The sequence below is a fragment of the Lampetra planeri genome, chromosome 2 (assembly GCF_965212315.1).
Source record: "Lampetra planeri chromosome 2, kcLamPlan1.2.h2, whole genome shotgun sequence".
Classification (NCBI taxonomy): Eukaryota; Metazoa; Chordata; class Hyperoartia; order Petromyzontiformes; family Petromyzontidae; genus Lampetra; species Lampetra planeri.
The window spans coordinates 9609138-9624613 of record NC_136108.1 but is presented as its reverse complement, the minus strand read 5'-3'; the positions used below and the strand labels follow the sequence as shown (position 1 = coordinate 9624613).

Below are 15476 nucleotides of genomic sequence, written 5' to 3'. Positions count from 1 at the left end.
GTGAAAGCTTTAAAGTCAAAGTGTGCCCCGGTAGTGCAGGGCGGGTTGGAGCACGCGGTGATGCAGCCACGCACGTTGCACCCTGAAGCTGGCGACTCGGAATTGGATTGCCGGCCACCGCTAACTAATATCAGCGCAGACTTGTTGGTATTAATTCTAGATTTTAAGCTTTCGTGACTGCAAGGATTCATACTCTTAGGTTTTTAGGTAAAGTCACGTAGATAAAAAAATTCGAATAAGAAATAATAGAAATAATAATTAATATATTATTTCTATTATTATTGATATTTTTTTTTATTATTTATTGTTGGTGTAGGGGTGTTAGAGAGAGAGCCGTTATGCATGGCAGCTTATGGGAAACAAACACAGTGGGCGGGGCTACGTGAGTGCACGGGGGGGGGGGGTGCTCTCAACGACGTCCGCACCAGGCAGCCCGGGGCCCCACCCCTCAGCGGGGGTTGAGTATAAAGGGGGATGTGTCAGAGGGCTCGGGGCAGAATGTTAAAGCTAAACCAGTGAAGACCGAAGATCGTCTAGCTAGAGCCCTGGACTCCCCTGGGACGCCGCCCTTGTCAGGGCCGCGCAGGACCGAGCCAGCGGCGAGGTCCCGAGAACCAGAGCTAGTGCTCTGGGACTCCGGGTACCGTAGCCCGACTTACCAGTGTCGGGCCAGACAGCCTCCCCTAGCCCGTTAGTGGAGGACTAGGAGGTAGGTCAGAGATAGCTAGCAGTGTATTCCCAGCTAGCCGGGTGAGGGGGCCGATACCCCCTCCAGTATTGTATGTCCGCGGTTGTGACAACTGTTGCGGAATAAATACGTGTGCCTCAACCCCGGGTGTCCAAGAGTCCTCAACGGTATTACATCTGGTGTCAGAAGTAAAAATCTATGAACATGGACACGCGCCGGTCAGCTCGGGTCAGGCTACCGGGGGCGGAGGACACCGCTGCAGTCGGAGAGCCCGGGACGGGTGAAGAGAGCACGGAGCAGTCGGGGCCAGATACGGCTACGCCGCAGCAACAGGAGGGTGGAGAGGTGTCGGCAGAGGGGCTGAGGCAGGCGCACGCCAAGCTGATGGAGCTGCTGCACGCCGCTGCCAGCATGCTGGACCACATCACTCAGCTGGGGGCTGCTGGACCGCCACGGGGCGACGAAAGCCGACGACCACAGCGCCTTCCCGCCATTTCGGCGGAACACCAATTTGAAAATCCCGCCATCACCGCAGCTGCAGTTGAGGGCGTGGCCGGCCTGAGCATCGCGTCCAACGGCGGGCATACAGTACCTGCCGCGTCATCGCCAATGGACGGGACGTCACCACGGGTGCGACCGGCGATGCCATCGGTCGTGCGCGCCGAAGCAGAGCCGGGTGAGGGGGACGAGGAAGGGCGACCTTCTGCGGCAGCCGCTGCGCTACATCAGCGACTGCCTCCACTCAAAGAATTTGTGGGCGAGGAAGGCGACTGGGGCGGCTTCCAGCGGCGCTTCCTCGCTCACCAGGAGATGGCGAAGTGGACGGACGCCGAGGCTCTCCGCGCGCTGCCAGCACTCCTCGACAGCGACGCCCTCGCCACTTTAACATCGGCACCGAAGGAGAGGCGCTCTACGCTGCAGACGGCGATGCAGGTGCTGGCTGCAGTTTACGGTCCACCGTCAGACTGTCGCCAACTCTTCTACGATCGCCAGCGGGGGGCAAAGGAGTCGCCTCTGGCGTACCGCACAAGCCTCCTGGCACTGGCAAAGGCGGCCTTTCCACGGATGGACAACGAAGGTTGAGACGCCATGGTTACAGAGAAGATACTCCTGCTGGCGGACGACTTGGAGATCGTCATCGTCGCACAGGACGACGCGGAGATGTGCTCCCTCCAAGCAGCACGACTCCTCCACGCAAACCTGCTCGCGCAACGACGCAAGGCCAGCAAGGCGGCGAGCGGGCGTACCGTGGCCGCAGCCACCCTCCCGGCGGAGGAGATCTGCGCCATCGACCATCAACGCCGGCAGGGAGCGGGAGTACGGGCGGACCGGGGCGGCTCGAGCCATCCCGATCATCCGTCGTCGTCACCAGCGCTCCCGCGCTGCTACAACTGCAGCATCCGGGGCCATGTCGCCTCGGAGTGCCGCTCTCCTCGGCAGCGCGGGACGACACCTCGACGGGACGCCGGCCCTCTTCCCAAGCTCCATCATCATAACCCGGCGAGTCGCGGCACCTCACATGTTTGGCCCACGCACACACCCGCCACACACTCATACACCGCACCGATTGGGGGGCCAATATCGCGCACCATCGCACCAACACGCACCGCTCTGGGTACTCAGATTGAACCCAGCCAGTGGTCCGTGTTGGCCCATCGTGTTGTAGCCGGGTCGTCGGCCGTTGTGGGGCACATCGACGGGGTCGAGGTGCGCATCCTGGTCGATACGGGAGCATCGGCGACCATTATTTTGGAGTTAATTTACAATATTCTCCCTGCCCAGAGCCGTCCTTTGATGCCTGTTAACGTGCCATTCTTTGCTGCTAACGGGGGCTCACTTGGCATCATCGGACAGATTCGAGCCCTAATTTGTATCGGGGATATTAAATTGTCTGGGCCGATTTTTGTTTCCTCCTCGCTGGCGGTTCCGTGCCTGCTGGGGACGGACTTCCTGGCCAAAATGCCGATTAGGATATTAATCGACCAGAGATGCATTGAGCTCCCGTCGGGCCGACGCATGGCGTTTCTGCCATCCCCCGGTACGAGTCGGACGGCGTTCGCAACGGTGCCGGCGTTTGTAGATAGAACGGTGCGCGTTCCTCCGGGGGCACAAATGTTGGTTCCTTTGAAACTTCGGCGGCCCTTCGCTAAGGGCATTGGGGCCCAAGGGGTTCTGCTGGGGCCATCTAGGGCCGGGGTTAGTGGACCTCATTTACTTCCGGCCCAGACCATAGTAAGAGGGGACGGAGACCCCTTCATCGCGGTCCTCAATGTGGGCTCGCAGACGGTGGTGGTCCCGCAGGGGACCGTGCTTGCTCACGCGACGCCGGTGCCCTGTGAGGAACCCGTCGCGAATCACGTGAGTGCTGTCCCTGCGCCGCGACCACATTCGGACAGCGATGAAGGGTGGCTCGTGGCGCTTTGTGCGGGATCGACGGACCTGTCAAATTCAGAGCGTCAACAGCTAAAAACGCTACTGCGGGAATTTTCCGACGTTTTCAGTGGGGACAAATACGATTTGGGTTGCACTCATCTGCTGCGTCACCATATTGATACGGGTGACAGCGTGCCAATACGCCAGAATCCGTTTCGGTTAAGTCCCGCCGAAAAGGACCATGTCAAATCGGCTATTGATGACATGTTAGCCACCGACATCATTTCTCCTTCCACCAGCCCTTGGGGAGCGCCGATCGTCCTGGTTAAAAAGCAGGACGGCTCGTTGCGGTTTTGCATTGATTTTCGGCGCCTTAACAAAATTTCGGTTGCCGACGCATACCCGCTCCCACGGATGGACGAATCGCTGGACGCCTTGGCGGGAGCGCGATTCTTCTCCACATTGGATTTACTTTCGGGATTCTGGCAGCTTCCTCTGGACGATGATTCAAAGCCTAAAACTGCTTTCCGTACACCGCACGGCCTGTTCCAATTCAACCGGTTGCCGATGGGACTCCACTCAGCGCCGGCAACTTTCCAGCGTTTGATGGAATTGGTTTTGGCTTGATTGCAATGGGATTCGTGCCTGATTTATTTGGATGACGTTATCGTCTTTAGTAAAACTTTTGACGAACATCTCCAGAGGTTGCGGGCGGTTTTCCTAAAGATGCGGGCTGCTAATTTGAAATTCAAACCCCAAAAATGTCATCTGTTACGCGATTCGGTGCGTTATTTGGGACACATCGTGGGGCGCTCAGGTATTGCTACCGATCCCACCAAAACGCAGTGCGTCAGCTCCTGGCCGACTCCCACCTCGGTGGGAGAGGTCAGGAGTTTTATTGGCTTCGCGTCGTATTACCGACATTTCGTCGCAGATTTTGCGACAATTGCGAAACCCCTACACGCTTTAACATCAAAAGGGGTTCGGTTCCACTGGGGTCAGGAGGAGGATGCTGCTTTCTGCTCCCTTCGGGACGCCCTGGTAAAAGCTCCTCCCTTGAGTTACCCCGATTTTTCTAAGCATTTTTTGCTCGACACCGATGCGAGCAACACAGGTATTGGGGGCGTGCTTTCCCAGGTGGTTGACGGCGTGGAACGGGTGGTTGCGTACGGCAGTCGGGTGTTGTCTCTGGCGGAGCAAAGATATTGTGTCACCCGTCGGGAACTGTTGGCAATTGTCTATTTCATCCAACAGTATCGCCCATATCTGTACGGTCGGCATTTCATCTTCCGCACAGATCATGCGGCACTGCAGTACGCCCTGCGAGTTCAACAGCCATTGGGACAATTGTCCCGATGGTTGGAGATCCTCCAGGATTTTGATTTTGAAACCACCTACCGTAAGGGCGTTCGCCACACAAATGCTGACGCTCTGTCGCGCATGCCAACCACCTCCGAATGTGCATGCCTCCTGGGGTCGGGACGTTGCAGGCCAGCAGGGGACATACCGGTTCCGGTCCTGGCGGCCGCCGGCCACGACGAAACATTGGTTCCAAATTCAATCGCACAACAGGGAAAAGATTCCCTGTTGGGGATGCCCGTCAATGAATGGGGGCGCCTCCAGATGGAGGATACCTCTCTCCTCGGGTTGCGTCGTCGCGTCGGCTGTGCTGGGCAGGGCAGGGGTGATGCCGACGCATGGGAATTGGTGCATGGTCTGCTGATGCACTGGGACGGAAAATCCCATTGACATCGGCTGGTGGTCCCTTCGGGGTTGCGAGGCAAGGCAGTGTGGGCCGCACATGAGCGCCTCCTACACCTGGGGACCCAAAAGACCCTCGCCTTACTCCAACTCGATTATTTTTGGCCAGGCATAACGAAGGATGTCGGGGATTTACTGGGGTCATGCCCTCGGTGCGCGCAACGAAAACCGCCAGCACGTGTGTCTAACCCACCCTTGCAGTCAATCAAAGTGTCCAGAGTTAACGAACTCGTCGCGCTGGATATTTTGGGCCCATTCCCCGCCACACCCAGGGACAATAGATATTTGTTAACTGGTGTGGAGTATTTTACACGCTGGCCTATGGCCTGGCCCCTTGCCAACCAGTCGGCAGCAGCCATCGTGGAGGCCTTTGTTCAAGGTTATGTCCTGGACAAAGGTGCTCCGGAGCGGCTGCTGACCGACCAGGGCAAAAAATTTTCCAGTAAATTGCTCAAAGAAGTCTGTGAGCTCCTGGGCACGAAGAAAATTCGTACCTCCCCGTATCACCCGCAGACTGACGGGATGGTCGAGCGTCTGCATCGGACCATCGCGTCAATGTTGTCACAGCAGGTGTCGGACTCACAGACCGATTGGGACTTGCAAATTCAAGGAGTATTGGCGGCGTACCGGATGGCCCCCCACGCAGCTACGGGATTTTCACCCTTCTACCTCATGTACGGCCGCGAACCTGACCCGCCTGTTCGTGCCCAGCTGCAGATCCCCGCGCCTCAGGGAAAAACTAAATTGGCTGACCATGTAAAATTAAATTTGGCCAAATTGACAGAGGCACGGGATGCTGCCATGCAAAACTCTGACCTCCGTCAGAAAGCGAATGAGCGGCTCAGACTGGGTCGGGCGCACATGCTGCAGTGGAAGCCGGGGGACAAGGCATGGCTGCACTGTCCCCAGGTGCCACTCGCAACCTCCTCTAAGCTGGTGCGGCCGTGGCGGGGCCCTGTGGAGGTGGTCGAGGTTTTGCGACCGCAGTGCGTGCGCATCAAATGGGGGAAGCGGCGGTGGTTCGTCCACCCCTCTAGATTAAAACCCTTCGTTGCGGTACACATCCCCACTTCACACACGCGTGGCCAAACATGTGGGGGGTCGACCGACTCACTGGGTCCGTCTCCGTCGCGCTCACCTAATGTCTTGCCGGCTGTGCCACCTCCAGGTGCATCAGGAATGACGGGCTCACGCCCGATCACCCCTCCTGGGGATGCCAAGGGTCACGCGGCGTCGGATGAGGACTCACTCCGAGACGGACAGTTGCCACCTGACGGTCCACCACCCGGGGTTACCCCGTGTGAGGGGCCCGCTGCACGGACACGCGCTAAAATGCGCAGACTGTTGTGAGGCCAGAAGATGTGTACATAGGTTGTGTTCATTGCGTGTTGTGTGTGTGGTGGGTTCCCTGCAAATTGTGTATAGACTGTTTTTACGGAATTCGTATTTAATCGGGGGGGTGCGTCGGGTTGTTTTCTCTTCTTGCTGTTGCGTTCTTGTTGTCTTGTTCTTGTTATTGTTGAAAAATAGTGAGGCATACGCGCGGTCAGGGGGTAAATGCGCTTTTATTGTCGTTTTTTTTTGTATGTTGGCAGCCGGGACGGCTGCAAGCTATGCGGGGGGGGGGGTGATGTAGAGGTGTTAGAGAGAGAGCCGTTATGCATGGCAGCTTATGGGAAACAAACACAGTGGGCGGGCTACGTGAGTGCACGGGGGGGGTGCTCTCAACGACGTCCGCACCAGGCAGCCCGGGGCCCCACCCCTCAGCGGGGGTTGAGTATAAAGGGGGATGTGTCAGAGAGCTCGGGGCAGAATGTTAAAGCTAAACCAGTGAAGACCGAAGATCGTCTAGCTAGAGCCCTGGACTCCCCTGGGACGCCGCCCTTGTCAGGGCCGCGCAGGACCGAGCCAGCGGCGTGGTCCCGAGAACCAGAGCTAGTGCTCTGGGACTCCGGGTACCGTAGCCCGACTTACCAGTGTCGGGCCAGACAGCCTCCCCTAGCCCGTTAGTGGAGGACTAGGAGGTAGGTCAGAGATAGCTAGCAGTGTATTCCCAGCTAGCCGGGTGAGGGGGCCGATACCCCCTCCAGTATTGTATGTCCGCGGTTGTGACAACTGTTGCGGAATAAATACGTGTGCCTCAACCCCGGGTGTCCAAGAGTCCTCAACGGTATTACATTGGTATTATCTGTGAACAGACCGTGTCCTTCCTCCCCCTTTCACTAATCTGCACTGACCAGCGTGAAGTATGGTAAAAACTAAATATCCCAATGACGGGTATGGCATAGGGAGGCCTTAGTTTATCGGTTTAAAACCCAAAAAAACGCTGACTTGCAATGGTATAGCTGCTTATTGGGTCCACATTGTTCCTCTTAAGTTCTTTGCCGAGAGATCCATGGCTCAAGCTTCCTCCATCGCACGCCGTTGCTCTCTTCTCACGGTTGACGTGGCTTCTCCATGCCTTCCTCCAGTTTTTTTTTGTGAAATCACTTGATATTTTAACATCAGTGCTAGGATACGTATTTTTGAGTATTTGGCTGCGAAAAGTGTCCACATACGCCACTTTGTTGAGCTATCATTTGTGGCCATGTCGCTTTTTAAAAAGAGCTACGTAACTCAGTGGGACTTACCTGCTAAAATAATAGAGTGGTAGTAAGCAGACATTTTTTTGTGCATATATATACTTTAGTCATTATGCATGAACTATTATTTTTTTTCTGGCTCTACTAAAAGCCTAGTTGGTAATATTTTATGGAGGAGAGTTATGATCAGTCACCATCACGTACTGTCTATTTTTTTGTCTGAAATAAGAATAAGAAACAGAGGCCTGGCACATCTGTAGCTGCGTTTCTAGTGGTGAAGTTGGTTTGTATTGGAGTGTGTCAGTCGATGTCGAAAAGTACCGTGTGGAAAAAGAGGAAGTAGCTTATTTTCGATTTTGTATTTGTTCCGTCAGGCGATACATGTTCATGCATGAGGGACAACACAGGATAATGCTAACACCACTGCCACTACAAATAAGTAAAATTTTCATCCACTGCTGGATAAGGACCGCCCTCATGTTGTGTGTCTCAATGGAGTTATTTGACCATACTGTACTTTACGTTAATCAGAGCAAGTTGGTGGGAGCATTGAGGTATAATACAATAATGGACTTTGCCACACTCTCCTCTGTTGCCCATCGCGTGGCTCCATTGAAACGGGGAAACAACAATGTATAGGCAAAATAAAACTAGCAATGTATGGTTTGCGCCAGTTTGCAGTTTCAAAGAGAAGCCAGAAAAAATATTGTGCGAATATTGTGCAACACAAAACAGTGTTTCTGGTAGGACGACATACCAATGATTCTAAGCGCTATTGCTATCATGGCTGCGTGTTCTAAATCTCAATTACTGTATGTTGTACAGTATTGAAGATTCCATACAAAATCTTAATGGTCTAGTTGTTTAATTGTTACATATTTTTCCCGTCGACAGTCTGCTACTTTTAATACTGGAGAGTGGGGACACAATGGTTAACATAGTATGCACATTTTGTGTTTAGCTATTACATACTTTGAAGTTCCACCAAAGGTTACTTTTATTGTTGTCTGCACAAACTGCAATGGCAACCGATTATCATACGGTTGGCAGTGCGTACAACGATTAACATATATTAAGAAATAAAATGGTAACCAGAGTTGGTTCCCGGTCATGGTATTACGACTAGTTTTGACCTACTCTTCCCCACCAAGCACTGACCAGTGTTGAGAAGCTGTCCTTTTGATAACCTTAATATTTCAGCTGGGTGGCGCTACAGATTGACAAATCTTAAGGTTGCACAAGTTCAAATTCATTTGGAGGTCGCCTTAGCCCTTTATCCCTTTCGGGTCAATAAAATAAGTATTATTTTTGTAGGAAATACTTGTCATCTGCAAAGAATGGCCCCATTGAAATTTTTGATTTTTTCAGAACTTAGGGCTGTCACTAGAGGTTAGTTCTGCAACACATTTATGTTTAAAAGAGGCACTTGTTAAAATGATAAGCAATAAAATAAATCAAACAAAAATACTGTAATCACAAAATTATTGCATATCCCATTTTCAGTAGATGCCCTTGGCCTTCAGCTCTTCTTTGACTCGGTGCAGGTAATCAGGGTCAGGATATCCATACCTAAAAAGAGAAACATTTTTTGACCATTCAGAAAGTTGGAATACATATTCACATGACTGGCATGCATTATATTTAAGAGATAACTATTGAGTGTATTTTTAATTACTTTACTATAACTATAAGCATATTTTTTGAGACAAAGCTTCATTAGATATAAATTTGAGTTAAAATCAAATGTTTGCTGGAATCACTAGAAAGAAAGAACATTCAGTAAGTATGCCTTACCTTTCAGGTCCACCATGTTTACTGGTTTTATGGTGAATATCGTTCCAGGTCACGCAGTTCTGTAATCCCGTGGTTGTGGACGTCCCTACAGTGAAGATGAGCCGCTGAGTAAAAGCTTTCTCCAGGAGGGAATGCACGTGCCGTCCCTCTGGCGAGTCGGGCAAGTACGCCGTCCTTCTTGCCCCGTAAAATTTGACTCCAGGATTTGGATGCTCGGCCTGCATTACAAGAGGAAGATGTACAACTGTGCAGAAACCACACATAGTATGCACATTTTATTTTTAGCTATTACATACTTTGAAGTTCCACCAAAGGTTACTTTTATTGTTGTCTGCACAAACTGCAATGGCGACCGATTATCATACGGTTGGCAGTGCGTACAATAATTAACATATATGAAGACATATATGAAGTTGTAGTATATATCTTACCTTTTGCACACCATGAGGAAAGTTATATTTTATAATGATAGTGCCATATTCTTCATGGCCGGGCAGATGGCTCTTCGAATCTACTGATGAGGACATGGTTCCGTTCTTAGGCTGGTTGCCTTCAATTTTTCCATAAAATGTGATACATACTGGACACACTGGTTTGATTTTCATTGCTTGCTCTATGCATGCCTTGCAGAAAGAGTGTTTGCATTTGTCCAGGGTGACCATCTTTGTGAAGCCGTCCATGCAAATTGAACAGCTGTCATCATCTTCCCGTCTTGGATCGTGATGAGTGCTCTCATCATTCATTACAATCGTCCTCTGTGCTCCCACCCCCATGGATATTTAATCTGCCACAGAACACATGCATTACATTGCACACAGTCACGTGATATTGTTCAACCACTGTTACTCAGTGTCCTGAAATAATTATCAATCAAGTGCCATAATGCAGTACAGTAACTGCCAGGTAGCGCTGTAATAAAAACTTACTGCTAAAAAATAACGCGTTTTATTTTACCTGATTAAAGTAATTTGGTGTTTGTGAAGGTTGCTTTAAGCATCAGGTTAACATGTAGCTTTAGCAGCCAAGTGCTTGTACATTGTGCAGATGCAACTCGTGCAACATTTCTTGTGGTGCTTCTTCCAGTTTTTTAGTGTGAACAGAAGCGAAACCGTGGACAGGGGCGACTTTCCGTGGGTAGGCGGTGGGGATGGGGTGATGTGGACTCCTGATGTGCAGTGAAGGGGGTTTGTATGTGAAGATTTAATAAAAAGGTGCCTTTATTTCCTCGGCGTTGTGGCATGTACAATGCCACCTGTATAAGCACTGGCAACTTTGTAAAACTGCGTGGGCACGGGCAAACGTGAAAGCTGAAGCTCATCTCGTGTTACCCTCCCCGCCCAAACACAAATCATGGAGGTGAGCCATCTGCTGGGGCCACTGACATTAATAAATCTGGGTCCCATGGCTACTTGTCTCCCTAACTTCAACACTGCTCCCATGCACCAGTCAATCTACTTCAAATCAAGATTACACACAGTAGTTTAAATCCAAATGCTATACAGTAATGTATATTTTATAATAAACTAAACTATTTATCAGGTAAGCTATTTTCAGAGGCGACCTTGCCCTGCACGATAGCTCATTAAGTGGCTTATCATATGTGGATACGTATAATCGCCAAATGATCGAAAGGCATGTTTTTAATTGTGGGGTGCAAAGCCGGGTGACCCGGATAAAAATCCAGGAGACCACAGGGAAAATACGCAAATTCCAAATATCCAGCAAGCGTCAGGGTTGGGATCGAACCCAGGACACCTCCTGCATACCAGGCAAGGGAGATAACATCTCGCCATCCTGGTGGCAAAACGAGATTCCTCAACTGGCAACTCCAAATAATCCAGAATGCTGCCACAAGACTTCCCATGTACACCTGGAAGAAAAAAACCACCTCGATACACTGATCACATCACCCCAAACCAGTAACTCTGAATTATCCACCAGCTCCCAAGGGCTCCAAAATCACCCACACGGTCAACCCCATTTAAAAAATGTGCCATGGACCCGTCCCTGCCTACTTCCGCTTCCATCTCCCATTTCGATTTCTCACTTTATACATCTCCCACTTTATTCACTCTCCTCTTCATTAAGTAAATGCTCACATCAAAGATCCCAGTCTATGTCTGCTCAATGTGACACCGCTTCTTTTCTCCGTCTCCGCTAAGCATGGAATTCCCTCCCCCTGGTCATCCCTACTGCTGCATCTTTCTACGTTCAAGTCCAGGCTTAAGAGTTTCCTCTTCTCCTCTGGCTCACCGCCTCTCTATACCCTGAAGCGATATTCATTCACACATTTGATCACACGGTCATTTACATCCCCTCCCCCCCACGTTGTATTTCACACCTCACTCCCTGATTTTTTTTTTACAGCAACATATTTTCGCTATCGTTGACTCTCAATGCGCATCAATTCCCTGATTTTGACAGCAACATATTTCAGCACCCAGTACATCACATCCAGTATGCCATGATCAATGGGAAATTAATTCCTCATTTTATTTAAATGCTTTATTCGTGTTGTAATTGCAATTCATGTCCAGTTCGATCACCACTAGTGCCAGTACATTTTTCTATTTTAACTGACGGAAAAAAACACATAAATGTTGGACGATTTAACAAAATTGCATGCGTCATCGTCGGTGTGAATACTGCACAGAAACTGCAAGTCACGTTTAAGAAAGCGATACACCTCAGCTGATGCAAGTGACGGTTTCGAGGACTTGCCGTCATCGTCTGGCATTTAAATAAACTTCCGAAACCACTGCCGATCTCGGTAATTCTAAGACCGTAGCGATATCGCGTTCATCTACGTCGCTCAAAGGTGCCGGCTACCACCGACTGTCCACACCGACATCAACAAAACTTCGCGGCTGTTAAATAGCCACTGCCTTTAAAATGTAGCGTGATCACTTGCAGCCAATGATGGCCAAGCCAGGAAGTGTCATCACGAATCATATGAGTCGGGTGTGTGTCTGAACCTCCGCCGAACCCCTGAGACTGACTCGCCGAACCCCTGCGGTTCGATCGAACCCAGGTTAAGAACCACTGCTTTAAATAAATAAAAACCCCGACACACGCACTTAACATTCATCACCGACACTCGCAAACGGCACGAACTTAACGGAATGACCCACCGAGATTCATGGCCATGCACGTTCGCACTGGAGCGTGGAGACAACGCAGGCGAACGGCGCTCAAAGTTGGCGTCTTATTCACGTTCATGCATCCGCCGATTCGCGGCCCAGTGGATAATAAATATACCTCGCCATGTGGATAATATTCCCTAGCCAGGTGGATAATATACCTCGTCGGATTAAATAACTTATTGTAGGTATTTCAATGGTAAAAACATTTTGCTGTGCGCCACTTATCTCAAATCATAGATCCACAGAGCTAAAGGGGTATTAAACTCTCTCGGAGTAGGCAATTGAATATGGCCCCAGCCCAAAGGTGCACAATTTGGTGCCAAACTTGGCACCTGTATGTGCATTGATTCAAACAGAATAAGTCAAAAAAAATGGTCATCAGATTTTTTTTTTTTCAAAGGATAAATTCTCACCAGAGTAACGTCACCTATTATGTATCCCCCCCCCACTTATAAGATCCCAGTGTTTTAAAGAATGTGTTGAGTTTTGTTTGTGTTCATTGTGCTTGTTCCACAACTGCCAACGCAGCATTATCAGTGTCAATAAATAATTTTAATAAGATTCTGGGTGATTGAATACGATCCCAGTGTCCTATTAAACTAAACAATTTTTTTTATTCTACCAGGTGAAGCCCACTGAGCTATATAGCTATTTTCAGAAGCGACCAGGCCACAAATAATAGCTCAACAAAGTGGCTTATCATGCGGAAATGTACAGCAGCTAAATACTTTAAACGCACGTGTATTCTAAATGTGGATGGAAAAACCGGAGGACCCGCAGAAAATCCACGACCACGGGAAGAACGTGCAAACTCCAAATATACAGCAAGCGTTAGGGTCTGGATCAAACCGATAGTTGCCGCTAACATATTACACCGCGGTGCCTCAACAACTTACTTAGCACATGCAGTAGATTAGCAATTGACCATACAAATTACAATGCAGTACACGTACTATTATTTGCTGTATACACTATACAGTACTGTAATATATTCTTGAGCAACACAAATATGCTATGGATGCTAAATACAGAATTATAAAGTCAGCTCTTGTATTTTCATATATATATCCAAACAGCAAACATCATTGGGCCAATGTTGACTGGTTTAGTCTGTGTTTTGCTAACATTAAGCCAACGTTGATTTACGAACACAAACCTGGGTGATAGTTTGCAGTGCACCGTATATGACAACAATGGGACATTGGCTGGCAATCACAGTGCCGATGTATGTATTTGCGCTCAGGGGTCTAGGGACATCCTGAATGTACATGTTTTTTTTACTTCCCATTCCAACGTAAACTGTTTTAATACATGTGTGAGGTCACAATTATGCTTAATATAACTGGACAACGCAAAGCCATTTGCGTTTTGATCTTGCCTGGTTTCACCTATCAAGTGTTTATCTGTGTCAAATATAGAGGTGCTGTATACTTACTTATATTACAAAATATACTTATATAGTGTGTTTGTTGAATTGTAATGCTTTTACATGTACAACAGTGATTCGCTGTAAAGTACTTACATTATCAGCACTGCTGCCACTGGCACCTCAAGCCACGCCACAGGGATCAGGAACGGAGAAAGATGATGCCTTACAGAGCAGGCTGTACCTCAGCCTCCTTTACGAACTGTTAACTTCACTTTAACTATTATATACGTTGCTAATTTTAGGAAACTCCCTCTGTGTTTGCCACTCGTGTGTGTACCGCAGTTGATTCACAAGGCTGGACTTTTGTGTGCCTGCCCAAGAAGCAGTGCATATGGAACAAAGATAGAGATTGGGGGGTTTCCAGCAGTTATAATGGTCTGTCTCGCCTGTGTGACTGTCGTCATCTCACATTCTAAAGGTTTCCTGGTATCAGTTTTTATGAGATAGGCAGAATTGAACTATGTATATTGACTAAAGATGAATTAATGCTAGCAAAGGCAGGCGGAATAATCCATTATAAGAAAAAGTGCCACTTGGAATGGCATAGTCTATTGTAATGGTTTCACATGTCTCGTGACCAGGTAAACAACTTGTCGAAGTTGTTGTTGTTCTTTTTGCATCCTTTGGCTGATCACCTACTATTTTGCCATAAACTGTGTGGCAGATTGGACATACTGGCTTCACCTTCATTGACTGATCAAGGCATTTCTTGTAGAAGGAGTGGTTGTATTTACTCAGTGATGTTTTATCTTTGAATTCCTCCAAACAAATTGCGCAGGTATCTTTTTTCTCGTTTTCTTGGTTTGGGATTTTGGTGGAGCTCATGGCAGAATTCAGGGTCATGTTAGTCACCGGCTTATTATTTTTGATAAGGGACCTTGACTATAATCAAGTAATATTTCACACAACTGATCCCGTGCTTTATCAACTGTTTTCTTTTCCTACAATATTCACTTTCATAATAGAGGTTTTTGGGTTAGATCGCGATCTAACGCAAAAAAGAACTATTATGGATGATATTGGTCGCAAAAGCCTACGTGTTAATATTAACTGTCATCAGTCTTTTATCTGTTTTGAATATAATGCTTTGAACACGTTTTTGTACAGCTAAAATGGCATTATGGACTTGTGTTTCAGTTAAGCCATCTGGAATGTTAGCTGTAATCTGTCGAATAAATTTTTTTGGAAAAAAAATGTCAAAGCATCTTGAGTGTCAGAGTACACAAATGCACTTTTCCCATTTGTCTTCAACATCATATCCACTATATCACCTTCATCATATTTTGTATTCACAGATATTTAAAAATGCATTTTTTTTCAGATTCTCTAATTAACCTTTATATATTTCTAGAACAAAGTCTTTCTTTAGAGCCTAGTCCCCATTGGTGTAGGGCCAGATGACACCAGAAGGCGTACAACTCAAACACAGTGCAATATCAGAGTATTGAGAGCTCGGGGTAAGCATTTACACTACGAGATCTCTTTTACCAGTGGCAAAATATGATAGTAGGTTTTTACCCTTTTAACTGGTACAAAACTGACACCTTTATTCAAGGCATCATGTTTGCAATGACCACAACACAAGTAGTCAAAAAAGCAAACAAAAAGAAGCAACTCTGATAAGGATGATAATATGCACTGTCCTTGAAGTTGATTGGCCCACACCCGAGGTGTCAGTTTTGTACCAGTTAAAAGGGTAAAAACCT

General features: G+C 48.5%; 1 protein-coding gene across 2 annotated transcripts; it reads right to left on the bottom strand.

The window, feature by feature from the left end:
- Positions 1-7748: 7748 nt before the first annotated feature.
- Positions 7749-13949, bottom strand: LOC144727371 (putative E3 ubiquitin-protein ligase DTX3). 2 transcript variants are annotated; one of them, XM_078606153.1, is made up of 4 exons: positions 13864-13949; positions 9630-9982; positions 9199-9416; positions 7749-8973 (listed from the first exon to the last, which is right to left on the bottom strand). In XM_078606153.1, exons 2-4 carry the CDS (start codon positions 9969-9971, stop codon positions 8904-8906), a joined length of 630 nt encoding a protein of 209 aa, XP_078462279.1. In that variant the 5' UTR covers positions 9972-9982; positions 13864-13949; the 3' UTR covers positions 7749-8903. The 2 variants fall into 2 exon arrangements, with proteins under 2 accessions (XP_078462279.1, XP_078462270.1); XM_078606144.1 differs by lacking the exon at positions 13864-13949 and adding an exon at positions 12330-12416.
- Positions 13950-15476: the final 1527 nt, after the last annotated feature.

Coding starts and splice junctions, on each gene's coding strand:
- LOC144727371 (XM_078606153.1), bottom strand. CDS start 9,971: ATGGGGGTGGGAGCACAGAGGACGATTGTAATGAATGATGAGAGCACT. Junction 9,417..9,629: donor TTCCTCATGGTGTGCAAAAG/GTAAGATATATA, acceptor CTTGTAATGCAG/GCCGAGCATCCAAATCCTGG. Junction 8,974..9,198: donor AAACATGGTGGACCTGAAAG/GTAAGGCATACT, acceptor TTCTCTTTTTAG/GTATGGATATCCTGACCCTG.